The following is a 12,582-nucleotide window of genomic DNA, read 5'->3' as shown; positions in this document are numbered from 1 at the left end:
CGTAAGTCCGGCTAATTACTTCATATCCAATTTTTTTGCGCTTCGTATGCCTCTAAGCGAACTCAATATCTCAAAAACCGAGAATTCAATACAATTTTTAAAATTACTGATGCGGAAGGAAACCCCCACAAAATTTCCGCATTTCTATAGTAAAATCGGCAATTTTAACATTGATTTCTATGGGGATCATCCTTTGCCTGACCCTCAAAGTGATGCTGATGATGATTATGACATCTATTCAAAAAGCCTCATTACTGAGAATATTGAAAATATGGCAAACCATTATCAAGGCATATACACGTCTTAAACGCATTGCTAGGGAACCACGGTAACCAAAGTAAACGTTCGGAAAGTGATTGTTGAGCCCCAAAAACCATTGTTGCCCGACAGTTTTTTGCACATTTGGGGCATTTGCCCTGCTCTGACGAAATTTTAAATTTGCCTATCGTTCAAGTCGGGTCCCATTTGGTATATATGCAAAATTTGGTGACGATCGATCTAAAATTGTAGATTTGTATAGAGAACATACAGACACACAGAAAATCAATCTTATCTATCTATCTATCTATCTATATATATAAAATTGATTTTCTGTGTGTCTGTGTGTGTGTGTGTATGTTCTCTATACAAATCTACAATTTTAGATCGATCGTCGCCAAATTTTGCATATATACCAAATGGGACCCGACTTGAACGATAGGCTACTTTAAAATTTCGTCAGACCAGGGCAAGTGCCCCAAATGGGCGAAAAACTGTCGGGCAACAATGGTTTTTGGGCCTCAACAATCACTTTCCGAACGTTTACTTTGGTTACCGTGGTTCCCTAGCAATGCGTTTCAGACGTGTATATGCCTTTACAACGGTTTGTCACTTCTTTAATCCTGTTGGTATATGTATAATAGTTTATGCCTTTATAATGGTTTGCCACTTTTTCAATCCTCTCAGTAATGAGGCTTTTTGAATAGACGTCATAATCATCATCAGCATCGCTTTGAGAGTCAGGAAAAGGGTAATCCTCATAGAAATCAGTGCTAAAATTGTCGATTTTACTGTAGAAATGCGGAAATTAGTGGGATTTTCCGCCCCATCAATAATTTTAAAAATTGTATTGAATTCTCGATTTTTGAAATATTCAGTTCGCTTAGAGATATACGAAGCCCTGGAGATTAAATATGAAGTAATTAGCCAAACCTATACTTTTGAGTTGGATATTCGAGCAATATCATTGATTTCATTTATATCTTCTCAAGTATCAAAATTAATGTCTCCATATTGTCTCTTTTGATATTTATTTGCATAAATTCATGTGGGTTAGGATATTTTAAAATTAGTTACGAGCCCGTGAAAAGTGCATCGAAAAAATTCCACAGCTTTAACTAAGGATTTTTGGAAGCTGGAACAGACAGATGGATAACTTGAAGTTCAGGGGGGGGGGGGGGGAGGAATCGAAATACCTAGCGCCCCTTAAAAAAAGAAAAATATATATTCATTTCTACGTTTCTGTGTAAATCTAGATTTGTTTATTTCATGAATCGCGCAGGTCGCCATATTGGTTAACTTGGACACGGTTTGTATGTCCCTCAAGAAAAACAGAGGGAGATATCACGTGATCCAAAAAAGCCTCATTGAAGAAAACCCGGGCAGCGCCGGGTATTATAGCTAGTTTTATACATATAGACTAGCTTTAATACCCGGCGTTGCTCGGGTACAAAAATGGGAAAGAAAACATGTTGCGAACTTGTAAAGGATAATAAAAATGAGAGTAACATTTTATAACAACAAAAATGAGAGAAAAACATGCTACTAACTTGTATAACGACAAAAATGAATGAAAAAACATTTTGCGAACTTGCATAATTAAAAAAATAAATAAGGGAACATGTTTTGAACTTGCACAATTGCCAAAATGGTAGAGGAATGCGGATTTGTATAATTACAAAAATGCGGGAGAAAACATGTTGCGAACTTGCATAATAACAGAAATTCAAGTATGTTGTGAATTTACAAACTATCATTCTAAAGCTTTATGATAAACAATGTTTTTAGTCTTTCCTTCCGGAGCAAATACATATAAGTTTTCAGGTGATCCCACCCTGGAGCATGCGACGTAAAGCTGGCCGTGGGAGAAGCATGGGTTTTCCAAATTGATACCTGCAACTTTGAGAGATTGTCCTTGAGCTTTATTGATGGTAATGGCAAAGGCAAGTTTTATGGGAAATTGCAATCTCTTGAAATCAAAAGGCAAGTCAGTTGTTATCATAGGAATTCGTGGAATGAACACATCTTCACCTTTACCACTGCCAGTCAATATTCTCGCTTCTATGATGTTGGTCATAAGTTTCTTGATGCTTAGCCTGGTTCCATTACACAGTTTTGGAGGATCCAGATTTCTCAGAAGCATAATTGGAGATCCGACTTTTAAAACCAGTCTATGAGGTGGCAATCCCTGCGGTTCTAAGGAGTTGAGGAATTCTGTTGGGTAGTGGGTGGCTTGATCATTTTCAACGACTTTAGTAGTATGTGCAGGACTCTGGCGCCTGCCACGCCCCCCTCCATGGCCACGCCCCCCGATGGTCGTGTTGTTCGTCGGGGTGTGTTTTTGGGTGTCACGTGACCTAGGTGGCGCTACGTGTCGATGACGTCATCTTTCAAGATGGCGTCCTGATGATCGTGTTGTTCGACGATGGGTTGTCACGTGATGATGACGTCATCTTTCAAGATGGCGTCCTGAATATCGTGTTGTTCGAGGATGGGTTGTCACGTGATGATGACGTCATCTTTCAAGATGGCGTCCTGATGATCGTGTTGTTCGACGACGGGTCGTCACGTGACCCAGAGGGCGCTACTCATTCAAGACATCAGATCACGTCGGAACTTTTTGTCACGTTATTGAAGATTCTTGCGATCACGTGACCCTTCTTGGATGGACTTGTGTCCGAGATTATTTTTTCTAGGTTATTGCCGAGGTACCGCAGGATGATTCTCCATGTCGCCACTAGATGGCAGCACTATTTTAATTGATTTTAATCATTTATTTTTTTTTCTAATGTAAAAGTGTTAGGTGGTCCAGTGGTTCGAACCTGGTTCCTCACGACGACAATCCACAGCGTTGACCACTGGACCACCCGACACATGCCAGTACGATCCTTAATTAGCTATAGTACTTATCTACACAATTGACCCATCCTTATACAAGAAATAGTAGATTGTTATCGTTAATTTGGCATTGGGTTGTGGTCACGTGATCGAAGTAAATATTTATGTTACAATGGTTACCCGACATGCTGGTTGGTCACGTGACGCTGTTATCATTAAATAACTTCCACTAAACATGCAGAAGCATGTCTGAAGAATCACTGACCTACGTTGCGCAGCAGTCAAACATGCAGGAACATGTCGAAACGTAGGCCGTCACGTGTTACCATACTTACGTAATCGGTGATATTAATTGATGATGATGATGATTGTCATCACATTAGCGTTAATTCCTACTGGTTATCTGGGTATGACTTGACTAGTTCGATGAGCGTGACTTGTCTTGACTCGTGGGTGTTATTGGGTTGTGGAAGATTAGTATTTGCGAGATGGCAACATGTAGATAGCCGATCCTATTGGTTCTGTGAGACCACGTGACTACATTCATCCAATTACAAGAGTCTTTGGTCCTTGATTTCTCTTAGTACACCCCCTTTTCATTGAAACCTTCCCCGTGGGCTTCGTTCTTCGTCACTTTCTGCTTGAGTTCTGTAAGTGAACGACATCCGTTGGTATCATGGCCGATCTAAGTCCTCCAGCAAAGAAGTTGAAATCCGAGGTAAGTTGTTTCATTAAAAATTCAGATTTAAATACGTCGCAATTTAATTTAACTGTCTTAAATTTTCTGAGAATACTTTTGTACAGTTAACGATGTTAGGCCTAGCTCTTGATGTGAACTGTTTATGATTTGAAATGTATTTCATGAACCATTTTAAAGTATCTTAAGTATTGTTTTGGTTATAGGGTGTTACTCGAGAAGGTTTAAAAGGTATTATAGCAAACCAGCAACGAATTTTGGATTGGCTGCGGGAAGCGAACCAGGAGCTGTATGTCGAAGAAGGTCAGGGACCTGACGTAGATGAATCAGTTGAAATTATAGAAGATGAATGTTTGAGTGATACCACCACGCAACCATGGCCTGACACAGAATCAACTATCACTATCACGGATACCGATTTTTCATCCTATGATGGTGATGATGAAGATTCTACACGATGAAAAAAAAAATAATAATGAAAAAAAAAATATATATTAAAAAAAAAGTAATGGAAAAAAATATTTAAAAAAAAAGCCCTTCTCGGGGCTAAAGAAAAAATATATATATTAATAATAAATATTTATGGAGATTAGGTCACTGCTACAAGCTCCTAATTAATTACCGTGGCCCCAGAATGTCCAAGGAAAATCTGCTGGTTTGCTATACAGAATAAGTAATTCCCACTACTTAACAACTATGATCTTCGATTGTCTGCATGTTCTAACGTGATTTTTTTTTTTATTACAGGATGCAGAAAAATTTGCTCCAGATTGAAAACCTTCCTGAAAACTCTTACATGTTGGGCGGTCAAGTGCTTGCTCAAGTGTCCTCATTCAAAGGATTGGCCTTAGTGCATCTGAGGAAATACAATTTCTTCAAAACGACATGGTACCCTACAAAAGAAGGAGTTGCGATGAATGAATCTGCATTCGACCGCCTCATAGCCGTATCATATAAAATCGTCTATGGTTGGGACTATGGTACTTCCCCGGAAGACATCACGATTTCTGATGAAATCAAAGCCACGGTACACCCCAAACAAAGAACTGTGGAGATCAAGAAAACGCGATCTTTCCGTGATGTAACCACTCAGACTTCAATCTTGTTGACTCGCAATCAATGGGACATACTCATCGACAAGTTGAACGAAATCAGATTGAGTAAACTAGGTCACAATCTCAACAATCAAGACTTGGTTTCCTGCTACGAGGAGTACATAACTTTCACTAACCCGAGGGAACCAACGGCGGAAGAAAATAAACAAATGATGGACTGTGTGCACGATGCATTCTGTACGCTCCTAGAAAAAAAAGGTGAACTCAAAGTGGTAAGCTATTGCTTAAAGACCAACGACCACAATTCCCTTGAGGATTTCGTTTCTGCCATTGGTAGTATTAGAATGTATGATTTTATCGATGAACTCGAGTCCGCTTTAACTAATGCAGTCTGTTTTGCCAAGAAACCCAGAATACATACACTTGTAAGCCGCGATTTTTTAAAGTCTGTAAATTTTTTAAAAGTCATTACTGAAGCCAGACGCAGGTTGGTTGCGATGTAACTGAAATCGTTAAATAAATCTTATTGATGTGGTACGTGACTATTCTGTATTTATTTCATGGTATCTAAAGTTTGCTTTCATTGTATCTATGGATCATGCAAAGTGCAAGTCGATTTCTTTTTCAGGTACGGCAATTGTTTTCGAAGTTGAAAATTATTGCAGACGCGGATTTTGGGCAGAGGATGCTGCGAGATTTAAGTACAGAGTTTTAGAGTTTGAAAAGATTTGGATAGAAACTGTGTATAACAAATGGATAACTACACGAATCCGGCAGAACCAGGGGGTGTACCACCTTCTGATTCTTAATAACCAATCATCCATACGTAAGAATCGGTTCGTAAGAATCACGTTAAGAATCGAGCTCCGAATGCAACCACGATGTGATTGTTAAAAGTTATTCTTAAGGTCACGTGACGATGGACAGGCCGATAAATTTCCCTTTTGGGGAATATCGCCATTGGCCAATCAACGCCCAGCTAAAAATTAACAACAGCTTGTTGTTGACAAGATAAGGAGGAAAAGAAATTTTAGAGCGACGCTAGCCTGAAAAAATGGCGGAGATTATTTCAGCAAATGTGAATACGGTTTTGAAGAAATGATAAATACATAATATTTTTTTAATATGTTACAGTAAAAAACAAACATATCCATACTTAATCATCCGATATGATTCGAATCAAAGATTCATCCCACGTTCACTGGGATGGATCGGCACTGGATGGATCCCTGCCACCCTCCATGAAGAGGGGCTATGCTATATATGTTATGGTGAAAGTGATAAAGAGCTGCGGTTATTATATAAATAATCACCGGCCATTTCGGTAAGTTTGATAAATTTTGCTCATATACCGTGAATCTATCACATTTGCAGGTCATTATGCATAATTGTCAAACCATGGTTAATGCGATAAATGAATCATCGTTGTGTTTACATTATGTATGTAAGTGAAGCTAACATTACAAGACTAATAATAATTTTTATAATATGCTTCATGTTTCTTTAAATTAATTGTCATGGCGAAATGAACGTGGTACTGTACATGTATTGCATAGCTGCTTCGTGGCCAAATAAAAATAATATATAGTGATCAGATAATACACCAATATTAAAAATGGTCATCGCTTCTGTAATGTTGGCTTTTTCACGTACACCGAAGTATGTGAAAAAAACAAACGCAGCAGCAGGTTAATAATGATTTTTAATTTATGTACAATTATATTTCGGCCGATTAAAGCTTTATCTCACATATTTTGTGGGCGAAATTCAATTTTCTCTCAAGTTTTAAACTAATAAAAAATTTCAAATCATGTATGATTTGAATTTAATAATTCCATAATATGAGTTATATTAAGTTCCCATAATATGAAAAAAATTGTGTTTACGACTCATCGATCATGATATTTATGGATTGAAAATTTGAGAATTATGCATAATCACTGGTAAATGTGATAAATGTAGCAAAATTTATCAAACTTTATTGAAATAATCCGATATTTTATCACTATTATCAACATATATGTGCTGTATATAGACTCTAACACTGTTTTCAACTCTCCCACACAACCTTCAGATAACTTTTCGATAATTTAAAAAGTCTGACGAATTCCTTATTTTGAAATAAAAATGCATTGTTAATTTTTTTTTCCATTTTTTAAAATATGAATCATAGAAAACTTCTATTAAAGAAAGAATTTAAGTTATCTCGCATAGAAGAAAAAAAATGTTTACTAAGAATCAAGCTAAGAAGTGGGTAGCCTTGGTTCTTAACTCGATTCTTAACTATGGAACAAAAACGATTCTTAGTTAAGAATGTGGTAGCAAAGTTCTCTCTCGATTCTTAACTAAAGATCAAATCCATAGTTAAGAAGCGGATTCTTATTAAGAATCAGAAGGTGGTACATCCCCAGGAAGTTTTGGAGGAATAAATTCGTTTTACAAAAATTTGAAAGACAAAGGTTATAATATTACAGAAAAAGAAGTTAAAAATTTTCTAAAAGGTAATGAAGCGTATACGTTACATAAACCAGCGCGAAAAAATTTTCGCAGGAATCGTGTTATCGTAGGTGACATGAACGAACAGTTTCAAGCAGATTTAGCTGATATGCAATCATTGAGTAAACAAAATAGTGGCTATAAGTATATTCTTACTTGCATTGACATTCTATCTAAATACGCTTGGGCTATCCCTTTGAAAGATAAAACTGGAGAAGTGGTAACTAGAGCATTTAAAAAAATATTCAAAGATAGAATTTGTCAGAACTTGCAGACTGACAAAGGAACGGAATTCCAAAACAGGATACTACAAAGGTATTTGAAATCAATGAACATAAATCATTTCACGAGTGAGAGCGAGACAAAAGCTTCTGTAGTGGAAAGGTTCAACAGAACATTGAAACAGAAAATGTTCAAATATTTTACGTTCAAAAATACTCACAGATACATTGATGTTTTGGATCAGTTGATCAAGAGTTATAATAACACATGGCATCGTAGTATCAAAATGAAACCTAGCATGGTGACGGAAGAAAATCAGTCTCAGGTATGGCAAGAATTATACAAAGACATTTTAGGAGAGAAAAATATAAAATTCAAGTTTACCATTGGTGACACTGTTCGCATAAGTCGATCAAAGATGATTTTTGAAAAGGGTTATGAACATAACTGGACTCGCGAAATATTTACCGTAAAACAACGAATAGGCAGAGATCCCCCTGTTTACAAGATTGATGATGCTGATGGACAACCTATTAAAGGAACTTTCTACGAGCATGAGCTGCAAAAAGTGAAACCTAGTGAATATTACCAGGTTGAGAAGATCTTGAAAAAGCGGAAACTTAAAGGCAAAATCGAATACTTTGTGAAATTCAAAGGTTACCCCAATAAATTCAACGCCTGGGTCCGAGATTTGAAAAGGATATAAAAAGCTGAGAGCGCTGTCAAAATGTCTCATTAGGAAAATGTCTTTCTTCTTAACACTTCCTAGCGATAGTTCAGCTGCGTACTACCCAGGTAACACGATATCTCATTACATTACCCAACTGCCAAAACCGATTTATTTGTCTGGAGATTGGGAATGTGGGTTATCTGAAATAATTTATCCTCATTGCTGGTACAACGTGACGGAAGGTTCCAATCTTATAGGATTTGACTTGGGTGATGGTGAACTCCAAGGACGACATATTCCAGCTGGGAATTATGAAACGGTACCCGATCTAATAAAATTCATTGAAATTGAATCCTTCAAAAACAGAATTACATTCCAGTACAACGACAGTTCCAAGAAAGTAAAAGTTATCTTGAACGATGGGGCAAGATTACTGTTGAACACTGGTATTGCTGAACTATTAGGTTTTGAGCCCACACTTCTAAAAGAAACCACAGAGAGTCCTTTCGTAGCAGACACAAATGTATTTTATCCTGTCTTGTACATTTACACCGATATAATAGAGCCTCAAGTGGTGGGTGACGTTCAAGCACCCCTCTTACGCGTAGTTAGAGTGAAAGGAAGAGACAACGAAATAGTCAGCGCATACTATGACCGACCACACTACTTTCCTCTTTCCCGACGAGTATTTCAAACCATCGAAATGGAGATAAGATCAAGTTCTGGTAAACGCATACCTTTCAACAGGGGTAAAGCCATAGCAGTATTGCATTTTCGCATTAGACAAATACTATAAAACTGATAAATGTACAAGTTCAAGATCATTATAAAGTGAGGTACGAAACTGTGAAGATGAAAGTTCCTTATTACTGCTGTACAAAAACGTTCGAACAATATTACTTGCAACAAGCAGGCAGAGGCTTACCGTACTACTCTGGCGTCACTTTGCAGCGAGGAAATGGATTAGGCAACATATTCGGGAGTTTATTCAGAGTAGCGTTGCCATTTTTGAAACAAGGAGCCAAAACTGTTGGTAAACAAGTACTAAGATCTTTAAAGTACTGAGACTTTAAAGCAGATTACAGATGTGGATAACTATCATTTGACATGGACGTATTGAAGCTTCAACATCCTTTCACATCTGTTTGTTCTGGCCCTACCTCTTGTGGCAAAACTAGGTTTGTATCTAGGTTACTAACTGAACAGATGATAGAACCTTTTCCTACCGAAATAGTGTGGTTTTATGGGGTCTATCAGTCATTTTACGAAGAAGTTCCTGGAGTTCTGTTTGTTGAGGGATTACCTGATAATTACAGCTCCTACATCGGTCAGAGAACATTGTTTATTATTGATGACTTAATGTCAGAATTGGGTGGAGACAAACGGTTAACAAATCTTTTCACGCGAGGGAGTCATCATAAAAACCTGTCGGTAGTGTTCATAGTTCAGAACTTTTTCCATAAGGGAAGCGAGATGAGAGAAGTTTCCCTAAACGCCCATTATTTGATTTTATTTAAAAACCTCTTGTGGCAAAACTAGGTTTGTATCTAGGTTACTAACTGAACAGATGATAGAACCTTTTCCTACCGAAATAGTGTGGTTTTATGGGGTCTATCAGTCATTTTACGAAGAAGTTCCTGGAGTTCTGTTTGTTGAGGGATTACCTGATAATTACAGCTCCTACATCATTCAGAGAACATTGTTTATTATTGATGACTTAATGTCAGAATTGGGTGGAGACAAACGGTTAACAAATCTTTTCACGCGAGGGAGTCATCATAAAAACCTGTCGGTAGTGTTCATAGTTCAGAATTTTTTCCGTAAGGGAAGCGAGATGAGAGAAGTTTCCCTAAACGCCCATTATTTGATTTTATTTAAAAACCCAAGAGATCGTAGTCAAATACAACATTTAGCGAGGCAGATGTACCCAGGTAAAAGCAAGTTTTTTCAAGAAGTTTTCGATGACGCAACCAAGCATGCGTATGGATACTTGTTAGTGGATTTAAAACCGGTTACGGAGGAGGGGCTTAGGTTAAAAACCGGTATTTTCCAAGGTGATATACACTACGTCTACCAGCCCAGATAAGTCAGATAGCCACCAGCGATCATGGGGAGTGTAATAATTGACTTCGAAGGATTCCAGTCTGAGACGGAGGGATATATAGTGAAAGAACTTGCTTTTTTTTCGGTAGATTCTGGAAGCTACGGCGTTTACACTTTTCAACCCCCGTTCGAATGGGCAAAATTAACAATGAAAGAGAAATGTTCTGCTGTATGGGTGATGGCCAATCTCCATAACATGTCTTGGTCCGGTGGTGACTTTCCTTACGAAAGTCTCGTAGACATACTTAACTTCTTATCTCGTTCTCACTCCAAGATGTATTGCAAGGGACTCGAGAAATGTAAGTTTATAATTTACATTTGTGGTATGGAGTGTAACGACCTTCATGAATTTCCACGAGTTTCTGTCTTACCACCTACCCTTGTGAAGTGCTTCAAACACCGAGCGAATTTTGACCACTGCGCTCTCAACAAAGTTGTGAAATTCGGTATGTATAGCAGGCAACTGATAAATTTTTCCCATTTGTGATCCTGATGTCTCGATACGCGCATCATCACCTTGAACTCCTGCGACAGATATCTCAAGCCAAACCTAAAAAACGCCTCGACTTGATCAAAAAAAGTCAAAACAGTGTTATCAAAGCCTCGTGCGAGGTCTGTTTGAACTTACTCAAATTAAATATTCCTGTAACCAAATCTCGGAAAGTGAAACTCAGCAAGTACAGAAAAAGTTTAAGAAATTTAGCCGCCAAGAAGGTACCTTTGTATAAGAAGAGACGCATATTGGTTCAGAAAGGAAACGGTTTTTTAAGCCTGTTATTACCCGCTGCGATTTCCGTCATCTCCACTTTAGTAAATGGAACACGCTAAAAAGTACGTCATTGTTGCGGCAGACCGACATCTCAATGCCGTCGAAGAACAACTCGGGCTGTTGGACAAAGATATTAATTCCATTCTAAAGAAAAAAGTTCTTGATGACGGTGAGAAAGCAAAACAATATCTGCAAGTATTGCAAAAATATCTCAAAATTGCTGACTTATCATCCAAAGAACTTCAAGGTGACGTCAAAATCGACGAGACCGAAGAATCCGATGGAAAGGAGTATGAAAATGCTATAATCAAATCGACAGCTATCAAGAAAAAAGAGACGGCTAAGCAACTGGTTGAAAAGATGAAGCAGAACAACAAATTAGTTTTTTGGAATGAAAAGGGTGAACTCGTATATAAAGGTGAAGAAATACCTGGAAGCGATATTGTTCATCTATTCAAAGAATCTCTGAAGAAAAGAAAACGTGTAACGAAAAATAATCTTGTAAACCGATTGAAGAAAAAGAATGTAGCAGTTGGAAAAAAAATATTTGCTAAAGCTATGAAAGAAATGAAAAACCCTGCGTGGTTAAGTCTGTAATTTAATAACAGAAAAAAAAATAAATATTATCAAAATGAAAAAAAATTGTCTTTTCTGAATTATTTTAAACAGTAATTTTTATACACAATAAACGACAAAAACAAAAAATCCATTTTATTTATTTTTATTTATTAAAAACCATTCTTACACCATAATTCTTCTTGAAATATTGATACAAAGCAAAGTCACAACCATTCATTTTTAGAAAATTTACAATAGCTTCCATGGACTTTCCTTCGCTGCGCTTGATTACGAAATACATAGAATACTGTCCACATACATTCGAAGTTAACGACTGTAGAGGTGTTTTATTCCACACAACTTTTGGAAACCTCTCAACAAATGAAACGATGTCTTTTCCGTAAGTCTCTGGAAATTGTCCGTACGAGTCGAAAAACTCCACTATCTTCTTATCAGGTAAATGAATAGCCATCCAGTGTGTCCCAGGCTTGGTGTGATCATCGCTGTTGACCACGAAGGATGCAGGATAATGAATATTTCTGGGTATCGTATCGCAAGAGAATACTCCAATAAAATAGGGAGATTCTTTCTTTAGAACTTTCTCAATCTGGGAGGCATACATATTCAACTGCTGAAATCGAACAATATGTTGCGAGTCTGGTTTATCTCTATCACGTTATCAAACTCTAAGTACACAATGATGGAGATTGGGTGAGGTAGCGGTGCTTTAAACTTGGTCTCTAGTCGTAGATTTCCGTGTTTGATCAGATTGAAATGATCACCGTGGCATAAATCGGCTGATAAGTCATATACGAAAAGAGAATAACCATTCGGATAGTCCTCTCTAGTTATATCAATACCTTCGTCTTTGCAGGCTTTTTCAGTACCGAGAAACAAGCTGTGATAGGCACGTACG

At 37.5% G+C, this 12,582-nt stretch overlaps 1 protein-coding gene across 1 annotated transcript; it reads right to left on the bottom strand.

Moving 5' to 3' along the window:
* Positions 1-2,011: 2,011 nt before the first annotated feature.
* Positions 2,012-2,401, bottom strand: LOC149063894 (ATP-dependent DNA helicase PIF6-like). Its single transcript, XM_089255315.1, has one exon. The coding sequence runs from the start codon at positions 2,399-2,401 to the stop codon at positions 2,012-2,014; it is 390 nt and encodes a 129-aa protein (XP_089111441.1).
* Positions 2,402-12,582: the final 10,181 nt, after the last annotated feature.

This window comes from Pholcus phalangioides, unplaced genomic scaffold (genome assembly GCF_987345545.1).
Source record: "Pholcus phalangioides strain wild (caught in Gottingen) unplaced genomic scaffold, Ppha-v1.0 ptg000042l_1, whole genome shotgun sequence".
Classification (NCBI taxonomy): Eukaryota; Metazoa; Arthropoda; class Arachnida; order Araneae; family Pholcidae; genus Pholcus; species Pholcus phalangioides.
The sequence above is the reverse complement of the archived record's forward strand: the minus strand, read 5'-3'. Positions and strand labels throughout refer to the sequence as shown.

What these genes read in the sequence shown, in the direction of transcription:
- LOC149063894 (XM_089255315.1), bottom strand. Translation starts at nt 2,401, where the DNA reads ATGCTTCTGAGAAATCTGGATCCTCCAAAACTGTGTAATGGAACCAGG.